Raw genomic sequence first — 12,218 nt, forward strand, 5'->3', positions numbered from 1 at the left:
CTGCTGGCCCCGTGAGGAAGGCTGGGTAAGGGAGAAGATGAATGGCAGCCTGGCAGGAGCAGCCTGGGTAGGAAGGCTGGATGACACACCTGCACATATGCACACACACACTTGAGCCCTGGACAACTGTCAAATTCACTACACACATATGGGTGCCATGGGAGTTGGTATGCACCTGGCCCATGCCTGAACCAGGAGAGCAGCCCCTCTTCCCACTTTCTATAAGTCTCTCTCAGCTGAAATCCCAGGGTTTGCCCCCAGCATGTTACTCCAGGGCCCCTGTCAGAAGGGGCAAATATACTTGGCAGCAGGCTTTAACAAAAGCCCTGGAGAACTTGCCTTGCACTTGAAAACCTAGAAGTGGGCACATGTGTAAGGCAGACACACATGTATACGTACGTGGACCTTGAGTTGTGTCTTTACCCTTCCTTACCCTGATGGCCAGAGGTAGAACCAATGAAGATGACTGGCCCATCCATCTTATTGCCCAGCAGGTTAGGCCACACCTCAGTAGCCCAAGCTCAACCCCACTGCCCCTGCCCTTCCTATCAGAGCTCAGAGCTCATGAACCTCAAATGCCTTTCCTTCAGAGAACAGAGGTAGCTCCAATTTCTAGAGTGAGGTCCACAGCCAATTCTGGAGAAAATGGCCCTTTGGTTAAACCAAGAGTGGAAAAAGGCAGCATTTCCTTACCCTAAGAAAGAGGGCTGGGACTAGGAGAAGGCCTATCAGGCAAAAGTCGGGGTCACTTTGCTAAGAGCTGGTCCACCTCTCCCTAAAGATGGCCTAGGAACCTCCTCTTTCTTCCCTTCCCTGTACAAACACATACAGACACCTTCTCTGTGTCAGTGACCCATGGTGCATTCCACCCTGACCCATTCAGACCCCTCCTTGCCCATGCTCTTCAGGAAGGTGGCCTGGTACCTTCAGTGTGGAGCACTTCTCCTCAAAGGCCAAGGCCGAGCCTGGCTTCTTACGGCGCACAGAGCAGGCCACATTGGCAGAGGCGCCAGCCTGACAGTGCTTGGTCTTCACTGGCCGGCAGTAAGTGGCCAGGTTTTTCCGCTTCTTGGCTACCTCTTCCTCAGAGAGGCAATTAGTCGGCAGAGGCTTGGGTGGGTGTCCAGCTGTTGCCCGGTTCTCCAGCTGAGAAGCCTTGACTGGTGTAGGAGGCTGGTGAGGGGAACCCTGACAGTCCAGGGGCCCTGCCCGCTTCACCCTTGGCCCCACTGTCCCATTAAGCCCCATGCCCAGGGCTGTTTTAGTCTTGGCAGAAAGGCCCCGGCAACTAGAGGGTTTGCCTTTTCCAGTGGACTCCAGGATGCAGGTCCGTTTGAAAGTGGTGGGGCTTGGGGATAACTTCCGCTTTCGAGACGGGGCCTCCACCTCAGCCCCATCCTTGCCTTTGGACGACTTGCTGGCCTTGGAAGGCGGGAGTTTGCTGAAGGACGGGGATGGTGTGTTGGCAGGCAGTGGTGAGGTGATTGCCTGGCTTCCACCCATACACTCTGCCTGACTGCAGGCGGCTGCCACACTGGGAGAGCCTGCAGGGTAGCTGGGGACAAGGCTGTCCTTGGTAGGGTGTGTGGAGGATGGGCAGGCAGGTCTGGGGGGCAGGCCTGGAAGGCGGGGGCAGGTGCCCACAGAGGATGGGCTCAGGGGGACAGACAGCGGGGAGCTGACAAAGTGGGATGGAGGCTCAGCAGCTGGTGGGATCTTCCTGCAGCAAAAAGAGAGCCCCACTGTGATTGTAAGCAAGTGATCCTCCCCACAGACATACACCAGTCCCTCTGCCCCACCTAGAAATAGCCTGAAGAGCCCCAGCACTGCTGCCATCTGCTGGGATATACTGGAACTGAGGGTTAGGCACAGGGCAAAACCAAAAACCAAACTCAATACCATCGAGTCAATTCTGACTCACAGTGACATTTTTTTCTTCCTTTTCTATGATTCTGGGTTTCTGAGATGGTAAATCTTTATTGAAGTAGATTGTGCAGTCTTCCTTCCATGGAGTGGCTGGTGGGTTTGAACCACCAGCCTTCTGGTTAGCAGTCAGGTGCCTTAGGCACTATGCCACCAGAGCTCCAGGAAGAGGACAAGGGGTTAAGGATGACCTAAACCCAAACCCCACACCCAATCCTACTGAGGCAATTCCAACTCAGTGACCATACAGGACAGAGTAGAACTGCCCCCATAGAAACTGTTTCCTAGGCTGTAATCTTTATGGAAGCAGACCACTACAACTTTTTCCCATGGAGCAACTAGTGGATTTGAACCACCAAACTTCTAGTTATATCACCCAAATGCTTAACCACTGCATGACCAGGGCTCCTTAAGAATGAGCTAGGATATAGCATATGAATAGTACATAGATCCATTAAGAAACTCATTTTACATCTCAGTTTGGACATACCCTATCTCTTATACCCAAAAGATGCTAGAAGGATTGATAGTCTAGATTCACCCCCAAACCATCTTAGCCCAGCCCCAGGATGCTAAGTGTTCCTATCTCCTCTCCATGCTACTCACTGTCTGGGGTCTTCCTAGCAAAAGCCAAAGGCACCTATGTGTACGTGTGCAGGATCAGGGCATGCCCATGTCCCTGGGGCCTGGGAAGGGAAGTTCTGGGCCCGAGAGACTCACTTCCACATGTGTGAGCTGAGGTGCCGTTCCAGCATGGAGCTGAGTGCCGAGCAGAACCGGTCCAGCCGGCGGCTAAACACGTAGCATCCTGGGCTCACCAGCCGGCTCCCAAAGGTACAAAACTAAAGGCAGAAGGCAGGCATATGGTTAGCAGGCCTGACATGAAGGGAGGGCATCTGTACACAGGAGCTGATGATCTCCTTCCCATATTGTGTGGCAGGACTAAGCCACCCTATACCCTATACCCCAGGCCCCTGTCCCAGGTCCTTACCGCCTGTGGCCGAGGGGGGCGGGTTGCATAATGGCAGTCAGTGGGGAGGTGGAGGTCATCAGATGTCCCCTCCTCCTCACTCTCCTCGCTGGAAGCCTGGGCCCCAGCCCGGGGTAGGGGGAAGGGGAACAGGCCTGGGTCACCATCACCACCACAGGGGCCTTCATCATCCAATTCACTCTCAGAAGAAGCCCGGGACCTGGAAGGGCCAAAGGGGATGTAAGGGGCATGTGATTGGAGTGGGGTCAGGGTGGGGGTGCCCCTGAACCCACTGAGTTCAAAAACCCAGGGCAGATGCCCTGCTGGGTAGTCAGAGGAAGGAGGAGGAGGAAAGGAAGAGTGGGAACATCAGAGCTCAGAGTAAGAGACAGAAAGATCAGGGGCCACAGCTCCCAAGGGATTCTCTCCCCAACCCCCTTCAGTTCCCAGGCCCTGCCTCCTCAGGGGGAAAATCTGCTCCAGATTCGCCTCCTCCAGAAAATCTTCTGCACTCAGCTCTGGTCAGCCCAGTCACTCTCTCAACCCCCCTTCTTGCATCACATATTCCTGGGAGCCTGTCTGTGAGCTGAGCCTGTGTTTCGGGTCTGCCCCTGGTGTTACAGGCAGAGATGCGTGTTTGTCTCCTTCAGCAGGGCAGGCTCTCCCCGGGGTCCAGCGCAGCCTCTGCACATGAAGGGCCAGTGAATGAATACACAGCAAGACTGCCTCACCCAGGGCCCTGACCCTTTTGGCTACCCAATTACAAGCCTTTAGCCTGCTGGAAGCAGCTGGGAAAATGTTCGTATCCCGGGTGTTGGATCTGGCACACTTCAGAGAGGCTGGGGAACTGTGGCTTGCTTGGTTAAGAACAGGGGAATTAGCTGCACCCATACCACTACCAGGGACTCTGGGTATCCCCCCCACACTCAGGGCCAAGTGAGCAGCATCTTCCAGAACACCCCCTGGGCCTGTCTGCAAGGGTCCCTGCTGGCTTAGGGGCCAACTGTCCCAAGGTGAGGTAGGGGCTGAACCCCAAACATACCTGGCCAGTGCACAGTATGGGTAGGTCTGCTTGGCACGAGCAGAGAAGGTGCTGGGAGCAGCTGCTGCTGCCACAACCTGAACTGAGGAGGAAGGATCCTGGGAGGGGCGCTCCAGAGCTGATTCCTTGCGCCCTGGGCTCTTCTCCTTAGGAGATTCCCCTTTGCGGGAGCTGGCCTTCAGCTCTGCCACCAGCACATCAAAATCTTTGGCTCGACCTTGGACCTCTCGGCGCTGGTGCACTGAGTGGATCTAGAATATAGCAAGGTGATGGGGAGGGGATGTGTGAGCTGAGCAGGGGTGAGGGATAGCAATGTGCTCTGGCCCAGGCAACCAGAGGGGGATTGTATGAGTGTGTTTGTGGGTGTGTTTGGTTGTCTTTGTTTCACCTTCCGATGGGGTCAGAACCCTCCTTGTGGGGAGGGGTATAAAATCTGCCCTTGGCTGCTGCCTCTACTTTATGCTCACTGGGGGAAGCATCCTCTCCCCTTCCCTTGTCAGGGCCTAACCCTATCTCTTGGGCTGGATTTTTGAGAACATCTAAATTCTTCCCCTTGCCCAGGGTGTGGGGATTACCTTGCAGGTCAGCAGGCGTGTACAGATCTTTTTGGTCTCTGGATTTACTACACCACACTGCCTGTTGAGATCGCACTCCTTCCCTGTGGGGAAAGTAGTTTCCATGAACTCCGAGGCCATTTCCAGGAGTCTCACAGGAGGAGACGGCCTGGGAAGAGCTGGGACTAAGGCAGAAGGGCCTTTGGCCCTCAAGTTCTGGGCCTGCAGCCTTCCAGAGAAACTCTTCTAGGCATCAGCATCTCTCTGCTGGGCCAGAGAACCATTCCCAAATCTGGCACTCCTTTTATGGGCTTCAAGTCCAAACCAAGGCAATACACATCAAGAAACAAAAGCAGCAGTAGGCATCTGGGATGCAAGGGAAACCAGCTATAAGAGGAGTTTGGTGCCTTGGATCCAGATGAGAAAAGAAATGAAAGTCAACAGCCCAAAGTGAGGAAGAGTCATTTCACCTGTTGGGCATAGGCTCCCTTAGCCTTGACCAGGAGACCTGGGCTGGAAAGAAGCTTCCCAAAGAACAAGCAGGTCAAGTGCACGTCAATATCAAGGATAACAGGAGCCCACTTGAATCTTCAGGGGCTTCCTGATATTCTCCCCATCTGACCCAAGGACAAAGCAGCTCAGGGGTCCCCACTCTATCTTCCTGACCCCCAGAACCACCACTACTTACGAGCCATCTTCCGGTGGGTTTTGGGGGTCAACCTGACCCCACCAGGCTCCTTCTCAGGTGTGCTGCCTTCACCCCGGTGACCGGGGCCCTCACTGGAGGCTGCCTCGATGCTCTCCCTGCCAGGAGGTTCTTTAGGAAGAGGTGCCATGGGGGTTTTTCCAGGGGAGTCCTTGGTAGGGCCACCTGGCTGGCTGAGGAAAGCAGAGGGTGGGGCCACCCTGATTCCGTGTCCATCAGGCTTCGGGAGACTGGACATCTTCTCCAGATTCACCACAGGCACGAAAAGGCTACATAGGGAAAGAGGGTATGGGCTAGGGGATTGGGGCAGCTGGGCCTGGGGCCTAGATTTGGGCCCAGAGCTATCTCCTTCCCTCTGGGACTTGGGTGAACTCTAGCAGGGGTCCAGAACATGGGAAAAAGGGACCCCCATATTCCCTGGAGAACATGGAAGGGGATTGCAGCTTAGGCTGGCTGCCTCCTGCTAATTGTGAGCAACGATCCATCTGTCCAGGGCCAACCCACCCTCCTTGGACTAGGGTCAGGGCTGGTCTCAGGGAATCTCCAGCCTCCCCTTACCAGAGGTTGTCCTTCTGGGTCTTCTCTGGAGGCTGGTGGCCACGGCTTCGGGACCCCTGGCCCTTCTCCCTGGAGGAGGTTTTGGTGGAACCTGGTGCCCTACAAGCTGGGCCCTGCCCATTCACTACATGGCATTTCTGGGAGCTGGCAGGGGCTGGAGGTGGGGGTGGGGCCCGGGCGTAAAGCTTGCTGAGGGGCCCATGTCTTCTTTCTGTCACCAGGAGGTGGAGAGAGTAATCAAGGTGAGTTGTGTCAACTGCTTTCTCCCCCAACCTCCTAGCCCTGCCCACATCCCAAGTTAAAGAATCTGGAGTTGCCATAGCTTAGCTTTCAAATCTCCTTCACATTCAGTTTTAAGCCATAAAAACTCAAAATTCTAGGCCCCAGCTTCCTGAACATCTTAGCTCTTCCCTAAACTCCACTAGGATGCTAGAAGTTTGCTCAGATAATAACCCTGACCCCCTACAATCCTCTCAAGCCATCCCAGGACCTTCTTGTCCCCAAAGCCTCCCTCCATTACCTGAAACAACCTCCCAACTGACCCTGTCCTCAGAGTTCCTTGTTCCACCTTCCCCTGTTCCCTCTATCTCCTCCCTAGAGCTCCCCTCACCGCAGTGCTTCTGGAAAGCTTGAGGCTTCACCACTTGGCTGCAGTGGTTACACACAACCAAATAGAAGTCGTCATGGGCAGGGCAGTGCCCGAAGATGGACATGTCTGCAATGACAGAAGCCCTCATCACCGGGGCTGGGGCCCCAGGGTTTCCCTGTAAGATCAGAGAGCACTCCCACCCCCACCACTCAAAAGCCACTTCACCTCCCACCTGACATGACAGGCTTTATGCTGGAGATCCCAGCTTCCAGAGTTCAGTCTCACCAGTCCCTAAGAATGTGGGCTTTCAGGTGAGTGGGTACCAATCACCTATGATTATGATCTCCAACAGGAAGTCATAGGAGGCAGAGGAATGGGCTGACCCAGACCTACCAAAGTGGGGAATCCCCAGACCTGCTGCTTTAAGCAGCCACCTCCTTTGGTGTGGTGGTGGTGGGTCCTATGTGCCCTGGACCCCAGCCCTATTGTGTGTTGACTCCCACCTTCTTTAATGAGGGTCATGGCATCCAACTTCTTCACGTTTTTGCTACCCTCCTCCAGCTCAGCCCCTGAAGGAAAAACACAGTTCAGAAGGACCATCTCATTCCCAGATGTCCCATCTCTTACCCTATCAGGGCCTGAAGGTGGGTGATTTGAAGCCCACATTCTGTAACAAACTCCTGTTGCTCAGGACTTTGGGAGAATCTTTCAGTGGATCATTCTCAAGTGTCTGGCTTCCTTCACCTGTCACCTCAGGCGTGAGGTGGCCCTATTAAAAGGGATCCAGCCACCTTTTGTATGGACCCTTCCCTCCAAGGTGCAGTTTGGGGTTTCATGCTGACTAGTTGGGTGATTCTGGCCTGCTTCCCTATTTAAAGGGAAAATGGGCCTGGACAAATTCTACTATAAATCTCCAGGTCCCTTGACAGAATCTCAGATGGATTCTTTCGGCTACTCTGTGGCATCTCAGATAAATACTTTCCTAGGCCCCCACCCCCCATGAACTCATTTCTGCTTCCCTGGGTTACAAAGCATTGTCAAAGTTGTACCAAGCTTCTCAGGTCCTACAGTGACAGCATGGCCACAGAGAAACTGTTGTCTTTGGGCCTTTCAGCATCTTCAGAGTCCCTTTAGTTAGCTATGCAAGCCCCTCCTTTCCTTAGGGAGGCTTTGCAAGAGGGTTGCCCTTGTACCTCAGTTTCTGGGTTGATGGCAAAAAACACCTCAGTTGTGCAAAGCAGCTCTTTCCCCATCCCCCAACTTTACTCCTCCCCCCTCCCTTCTCTACACCCCCTCCCTGTCCCTTGGAAAAAAAAAAAAAAAAATCAATTCTGAGTCACCAAACCCGTCTGATTCCATTTCCGGTTCTCAATGCACCCAGACCCTGACAATGGCCCCATCCTTGCCCATCTAGCATGGGGCAGTCCTGGGGTGGCCTGGGCTCCCATTTAGGTTTGCTCTCTGATGTCCACTAGCAGATTTGCCCCTTTACAGGACGAAGATATGTTGACAGTTGTATACATCTCATATCCAAATATGAGAGGTGGTGGGTTAGGCATTCAGGAGACAAGGGGCAGATCCCACTCTTAGGTTGGTTACATGTAATCGTGGGGCATGATGGACAGAACCAAGCTGAGAGTCTGACGCCTCAGAGGAGAACAAGTGTCATCAGAGACTGCTCCATGCAGTCTCCTCCTCCACCTCCTCTCACTTGCAAACTTCTTCAGGGGCATGATGCCTACTGTCACTCCCAAAGGCCACGAAGCCGGGTGCCTCTTGGGGCCCAGGGAACAAAGATCAGGGGAAGGGGCTATTGGCCGGTTCACTAAAGGCACTCAGAAACCTAAAGAAGGTGGGGTTCAAAGGAGAGAGCCAAGAGGCAGGGCAAGAGGCCCGGGAAAGGACGGAGGGTTAGAGGGGTGGATGGATGAACAGAAGGAGGGAGGGAGGACAGAGATGGAAGGACAGACAAACTAGTGCGGAGGGAGCCGGGGTCTAGGAGCACTGCAGCCGACAGGCAAACGCCGAAATGGAGCAGGAGGTGTGGGACGGAAGGCAAAGGAACAAGGGGGCATGAGAGGGGGACATAGAAGTGGGGTGCGTGGGAAACACGTGGAGAAGACTGTTGCAGATGGGGAAAGCCAGAGGCAGGTGCAGGAGGGGCGGAAGCTGGGAACCAGAGGGCAAGGAGAACGATTAAAGCAGGCAGATGTAGCAGATGTAGGGGTAGGTATTGGGCACGGACAGAAGCAAAGGTGGGCTGGGTGGGCTGCATGCGGAAATTCGGCGCTAGGACCCGGAGGCGCGAAGCTAGGCGAGAAGGCGGGCACTAGGACCCGGCGGGTCCTTTGTTTGGGGGGCCGGAGAGCCGGACGGCGGCTCCCGTCGGCGGCTCCCCTCAGCTGGCGGGGGCCCGGAGTGGGGGAGGGGAGGCAGTGATGGGGTCCTCAGACTCTAGGGGGGCTTCACTCACCGTCGGTCGCAGGCAAGTCGGCCCGTTCCACCCACGAGCTCCAGCTCTGTCCCGCGAAGTCATCGAGACTCGGCACCCGCCGCTCCAGAGCGGCCATTGCTGCCGCCGCGCGTTCACGCACCGCCATCACCGCCGCGGACGCGCGCCCGCCCCGGCGCCGCCGCCGCGCGGCACCCTCCCTCCCACCCCACCGCGGGCACGCCTCCCCTCTCTCCACCACCCTTCCAGCTCACTTTTTGCGCAAGCGCCACGCAAGTAGCCTTTTCTTTCCCCTCCCGCCCGCATAGCCTTCTGGGAAATGTAGTCTTGGAGGGCGTGCTGTAGCCTACCGTTCTTACTGCTAAAACCCCTTCGAAATGTGCAATTGGGAAGGAAAAAGTGAAGACTAAAACCCTAAGACCTCCTCTCCTAACCCTTCTGCACACATTCTTCGTGCTAACAGCCCACTCTCCCAAAGTCACTGCACACATACCCCAGCCCCAAATCTCTATCTGCCAAAGACGCCCCTCTATGCGGCGCGACCGCCCGCCGGCTGGCGCCCCTTCCCGGGCTGGCGGCCACTAAGCGACTCTGCACTCTACTAGATCGAATAGGGTAGGTGCAGGGAGGTGGGCGCTGTGAATCAGAAGGGCAAGGGGAGGGAGTCTGTAGGATGTGCTGAAGGACACAGAGGTTGGCGTGGGGGAGGGTCCTCAGCTCCCATATTGTGCCTCCTCTGTGGGAAGCCTACGCCTCCCTGATGCAGAACAGAGAGCTGGAGTGGCGTTGTCTGGCTTTAGGAGGACTTGGCTGAGCTGACCAAGATCACCTGTCAGGATGACAGAAGGCTATCTCCGAGCCAGAGCCAGCCCCGGAACTGAAGTGGCCCCGAGGTTGCTGGTGTTTGCGGCATCTGTCTGCTGATCTGATCTGTCTCATCCTCCTGAGAACCGCGATCGATACCCTGCACTGCCTCTTCCCAAACCCTGGCTGGACCCTGACTTTATCCATCACTTCTTTTTCTAATGAATATTATCTCTGCTGGAAGGGCTGCTACCGGAACCTTGGCATAGGGAGATTCCTCATCAGATCTGTCATTTTCCTTGCTAAGGCCTGGAAGTACCACCACCATCCCCCCCCCTTTTTTTTTTTTCTCAGCTGATACCATTTCTTCTCACCCTCCCACAATTAAGAGACAAAAGTCTGCTGCCCTCTACCACTACTGTCGCTTCTGAAAAAAGATACTAAACCTTTTTCTTCTTCTGTCTCTCACACTTCACCCCATACTCATCCCTTCAGCCAAAGGAGAACCAAATTTGGGAGCAAATAAGTCAAGATCTGTGATTCCAAGACCTCAGATTTTCTTCCTCTTTTTATCCAGTGCAGGTTTAAGTACTTCAAGGATACTTTGTGAGGACAGGGATTCTTAATCCGAACTCCATAGATGATCTTTACTCCAGTAATAGGGAGAAATTGAATAAAAATCGTATCCAAGTGCATTTTTCTAGGGAATGTAAATGTAACGTGTCACTGTCTGTTGGAAGGGGGATAGATGTGCAAGTTTGTTCAGCAAGAACTTTGTGGTTACGAGGGTAGAGCATATGGCCATCAATTCCTGACAGGAGGCTTGTCTGGGTCACAGATGGTAGGAGAGCAAATGGAAACAGCATTGTGGAAGCCGCTATCCCATGCCTTTTGAGTTTGCCCCAAATTTACTAATGAGTTCCAGTGACTTTGGACTAATTGGGTGCCACCAAAAGAAGAGATGTCACCAGACTGGAGCCTGCCAGAAACAATTGCTCAGCCAGCAGACCCTACTACTTGGAATGCAGGGTGGAGAGGAGTGGAATGATGTCTCAATGGAAATGCTGATATTGGTCCAAGAACTGAGAGCAAAGGGGTAAAAAGAGAGGAAAAAAAAAAAATTCCCCAGAAGGGTGCTCGAGTCTCAGCTCTTTCATGGCAAATGCTCGCAGCACTGTTTATTCAAATGTGTAATAACAAGCACCAGAAAACAACATGCAACATTCTCCCCCCATCCTGATCTGCAATCCTGGAAGTAGGAGACCTATGACTATGATGGCAAAGGGAACTTATGTCTAGGAACTGTCCTAGGTGGGTACCCTGGTAGGGTCAGAGTTCACTAAGGCAAAGGGCAAATGCCTTGCCTGTTGGCCTACTGCAGCAGCTGGAGAAACCAGACACCTTCTATCTCAGGCCCCACTAGGCAAAGTGGTGATGCCAGCCCTGGTTGGAGGAGACGTGAATCCTCTGAGGACAGCCCTTGGCATTCAGCCTAGCCTGGCCCTCTGGAGGTAATGAGGTGAAGTACCCTTTCCTTTTAGGGTGGCCATGGAGAGGGAGGCTACAGCCTAAATCAAGGCTCTGCTAGCTGAGAACAGGAAGATAAAGAGCCTTCTCTGCTCTAGGGAAATTTCTAGGCAAGGAGTCCTTGATAGGAGTGAATACCCCCCTTTCCCTAGTTGAAGGGCCAGTTGCTAACTTCATCCCCCAAATAAGAACACTTTATCCATCACATTTCAAATAAATTATAAATACGTACACAGAATCCAAACAAAGTTCCAGTAGAAGCTGCTCACAGACCCCCCACAGGGGCCGGCTTGAAGAAAAATAAAGGTTATCCTTTGTTCTCTGTGTCTCTGGAGCTATAAGCAAAACTGTTCCCCCCTTGTCCTTCAGAGACTAGGGACAACTCAGGACAGAGAGCAAGGTTCAGGCTTAGAAATGTTATCACCCCATCTCCTTTCTTCCCTCCTCAAATATCTTCCCCAAAATCTTAAAAAAAAAAAAAATCAAATTATTTTATTGAAGGATTCTAGAGTATTTGGGGATGCAAATCTCATACTCCCCCTGACAACTGGGGAAACTCTGACCCAGAAAGGAAATGACCGGCCCAAAGACAAAGGTACTTACTCTCAGTTACCCTAAAAATGCACACCTTAGTATGGAGGCGTTTAGGGAAGTGAGGAGGTTAGAGAGTGTTGACTCATTCCAGAGGAAAGATTAGCACAGGGCACATTCACCTTTGGGATACTATGTGGCCCAGTTGGCACTGGATAGGAAAATGGTTGGATTCTTCCCTCTTCATCCTTCCATGGCAACCCTGTGGCCATGGAGATTGAGGTGTTTTGAGCTGGGTAGGAGATAGATGACCCTTACTCAGTTAGCATGAACTCTCAGGCCATGGGGTACAGAAAGAGGCTGAAGGAGGTGTCAGAAAGAGGAGAAACACTAAAGACAAATATGGAACTGGGTCCCAAAGTAAAGAAGCACCAATAGCATCTGCCTGCCCTGGGCTGGGAAGGGGATAGAGCCTGGGAAAAATGAGCAAGCAGGGGAAGAATGGGAGGCCAAAGGGAGAGGGCATGTCCTTTAGTAAAAGTGAGAATGGGAAGTATGAAAG

The 12,218-nt window shown here is 53.5% G+C and overlaps 1 protein-coding gene across 1 annotated transcript; it reads right to left on the reverse strand.

Annotated features, from left to right (window-relative positions):
* Nucleotides 1–879: 879 nt before the first annotated feature.
* On the reverse strand, nucleotides 880–8,942 carry ATXN7L2 (ataxin 7 like 2). The gene is made up of 10 exons (XM_042782105.1): nucleotides 8,816–8,942; nucleotides 6,846–6,911; nucleotides 6,364–6,468; nucleotides 5,754–5,964; nucleotides 5,178–5,464; nucleotides 4,511–4,593; nucleotides 3,936–4,186; nucleotides 2,915–3,113; nucleotides 2,644–2,765; nucleotides 880–1,720 (listed from the first exon to the last, which is right to left on the reverse strand). The coding sequence occupies exons 1-10, from the start codon at nucleotides 8,940–8,942 to the stop codon at nucleotides 880–882; spliced, it is 2,292 nt and encodes a 763-aa protein (XP_042638039.1).
* Nucleotides 8,943–12,218: the final 3,276 nt, after the last annotated feature.

The sequence above is a fragment of the Orycteropus afer genome, unplaced genomic scaffold, assembly GCF_000298275.1.
Source record: "Orycteropus afer afer isolate SDZICR_OR568_19922 unplaced genomic scaffold, OryAfe1.0 scaffold00010, whole genome shotgun sequence".
NCBI classification, from domain to species: Eukaryota; Metazoa; Chordata; class Mammalia; order Tubulidentata; family Orycteropodidae; genus Orycteropus; species Orycteropus afer.

Excerpts from the sequence above, each read along its gene's own strand:
- ATXN7L2 (XM_042782105.1), bottom strand. The coding sequence starts at position 8,942 with ATGGCGGTGCGTGAACGCGCGGCGGCAGCAATGGCCGCTCTGGAGCGG. Across the intron at positions 4,187-4,510 it reads CACGCCTGCTGACCTGCAAG|ATCCACTCAGTGCACCAGCG; the intron begins GTAATCCCCACA and ends GCTATATTCTAG. Across the intron at positions 2,766-2,914 it reads GCCCCCCTCGGCCACAGGCG|TTTTGTACCTTTGGGAGCCG; the intron begins GTAAGGACCTGG and ends TTCTGCCTTTAG.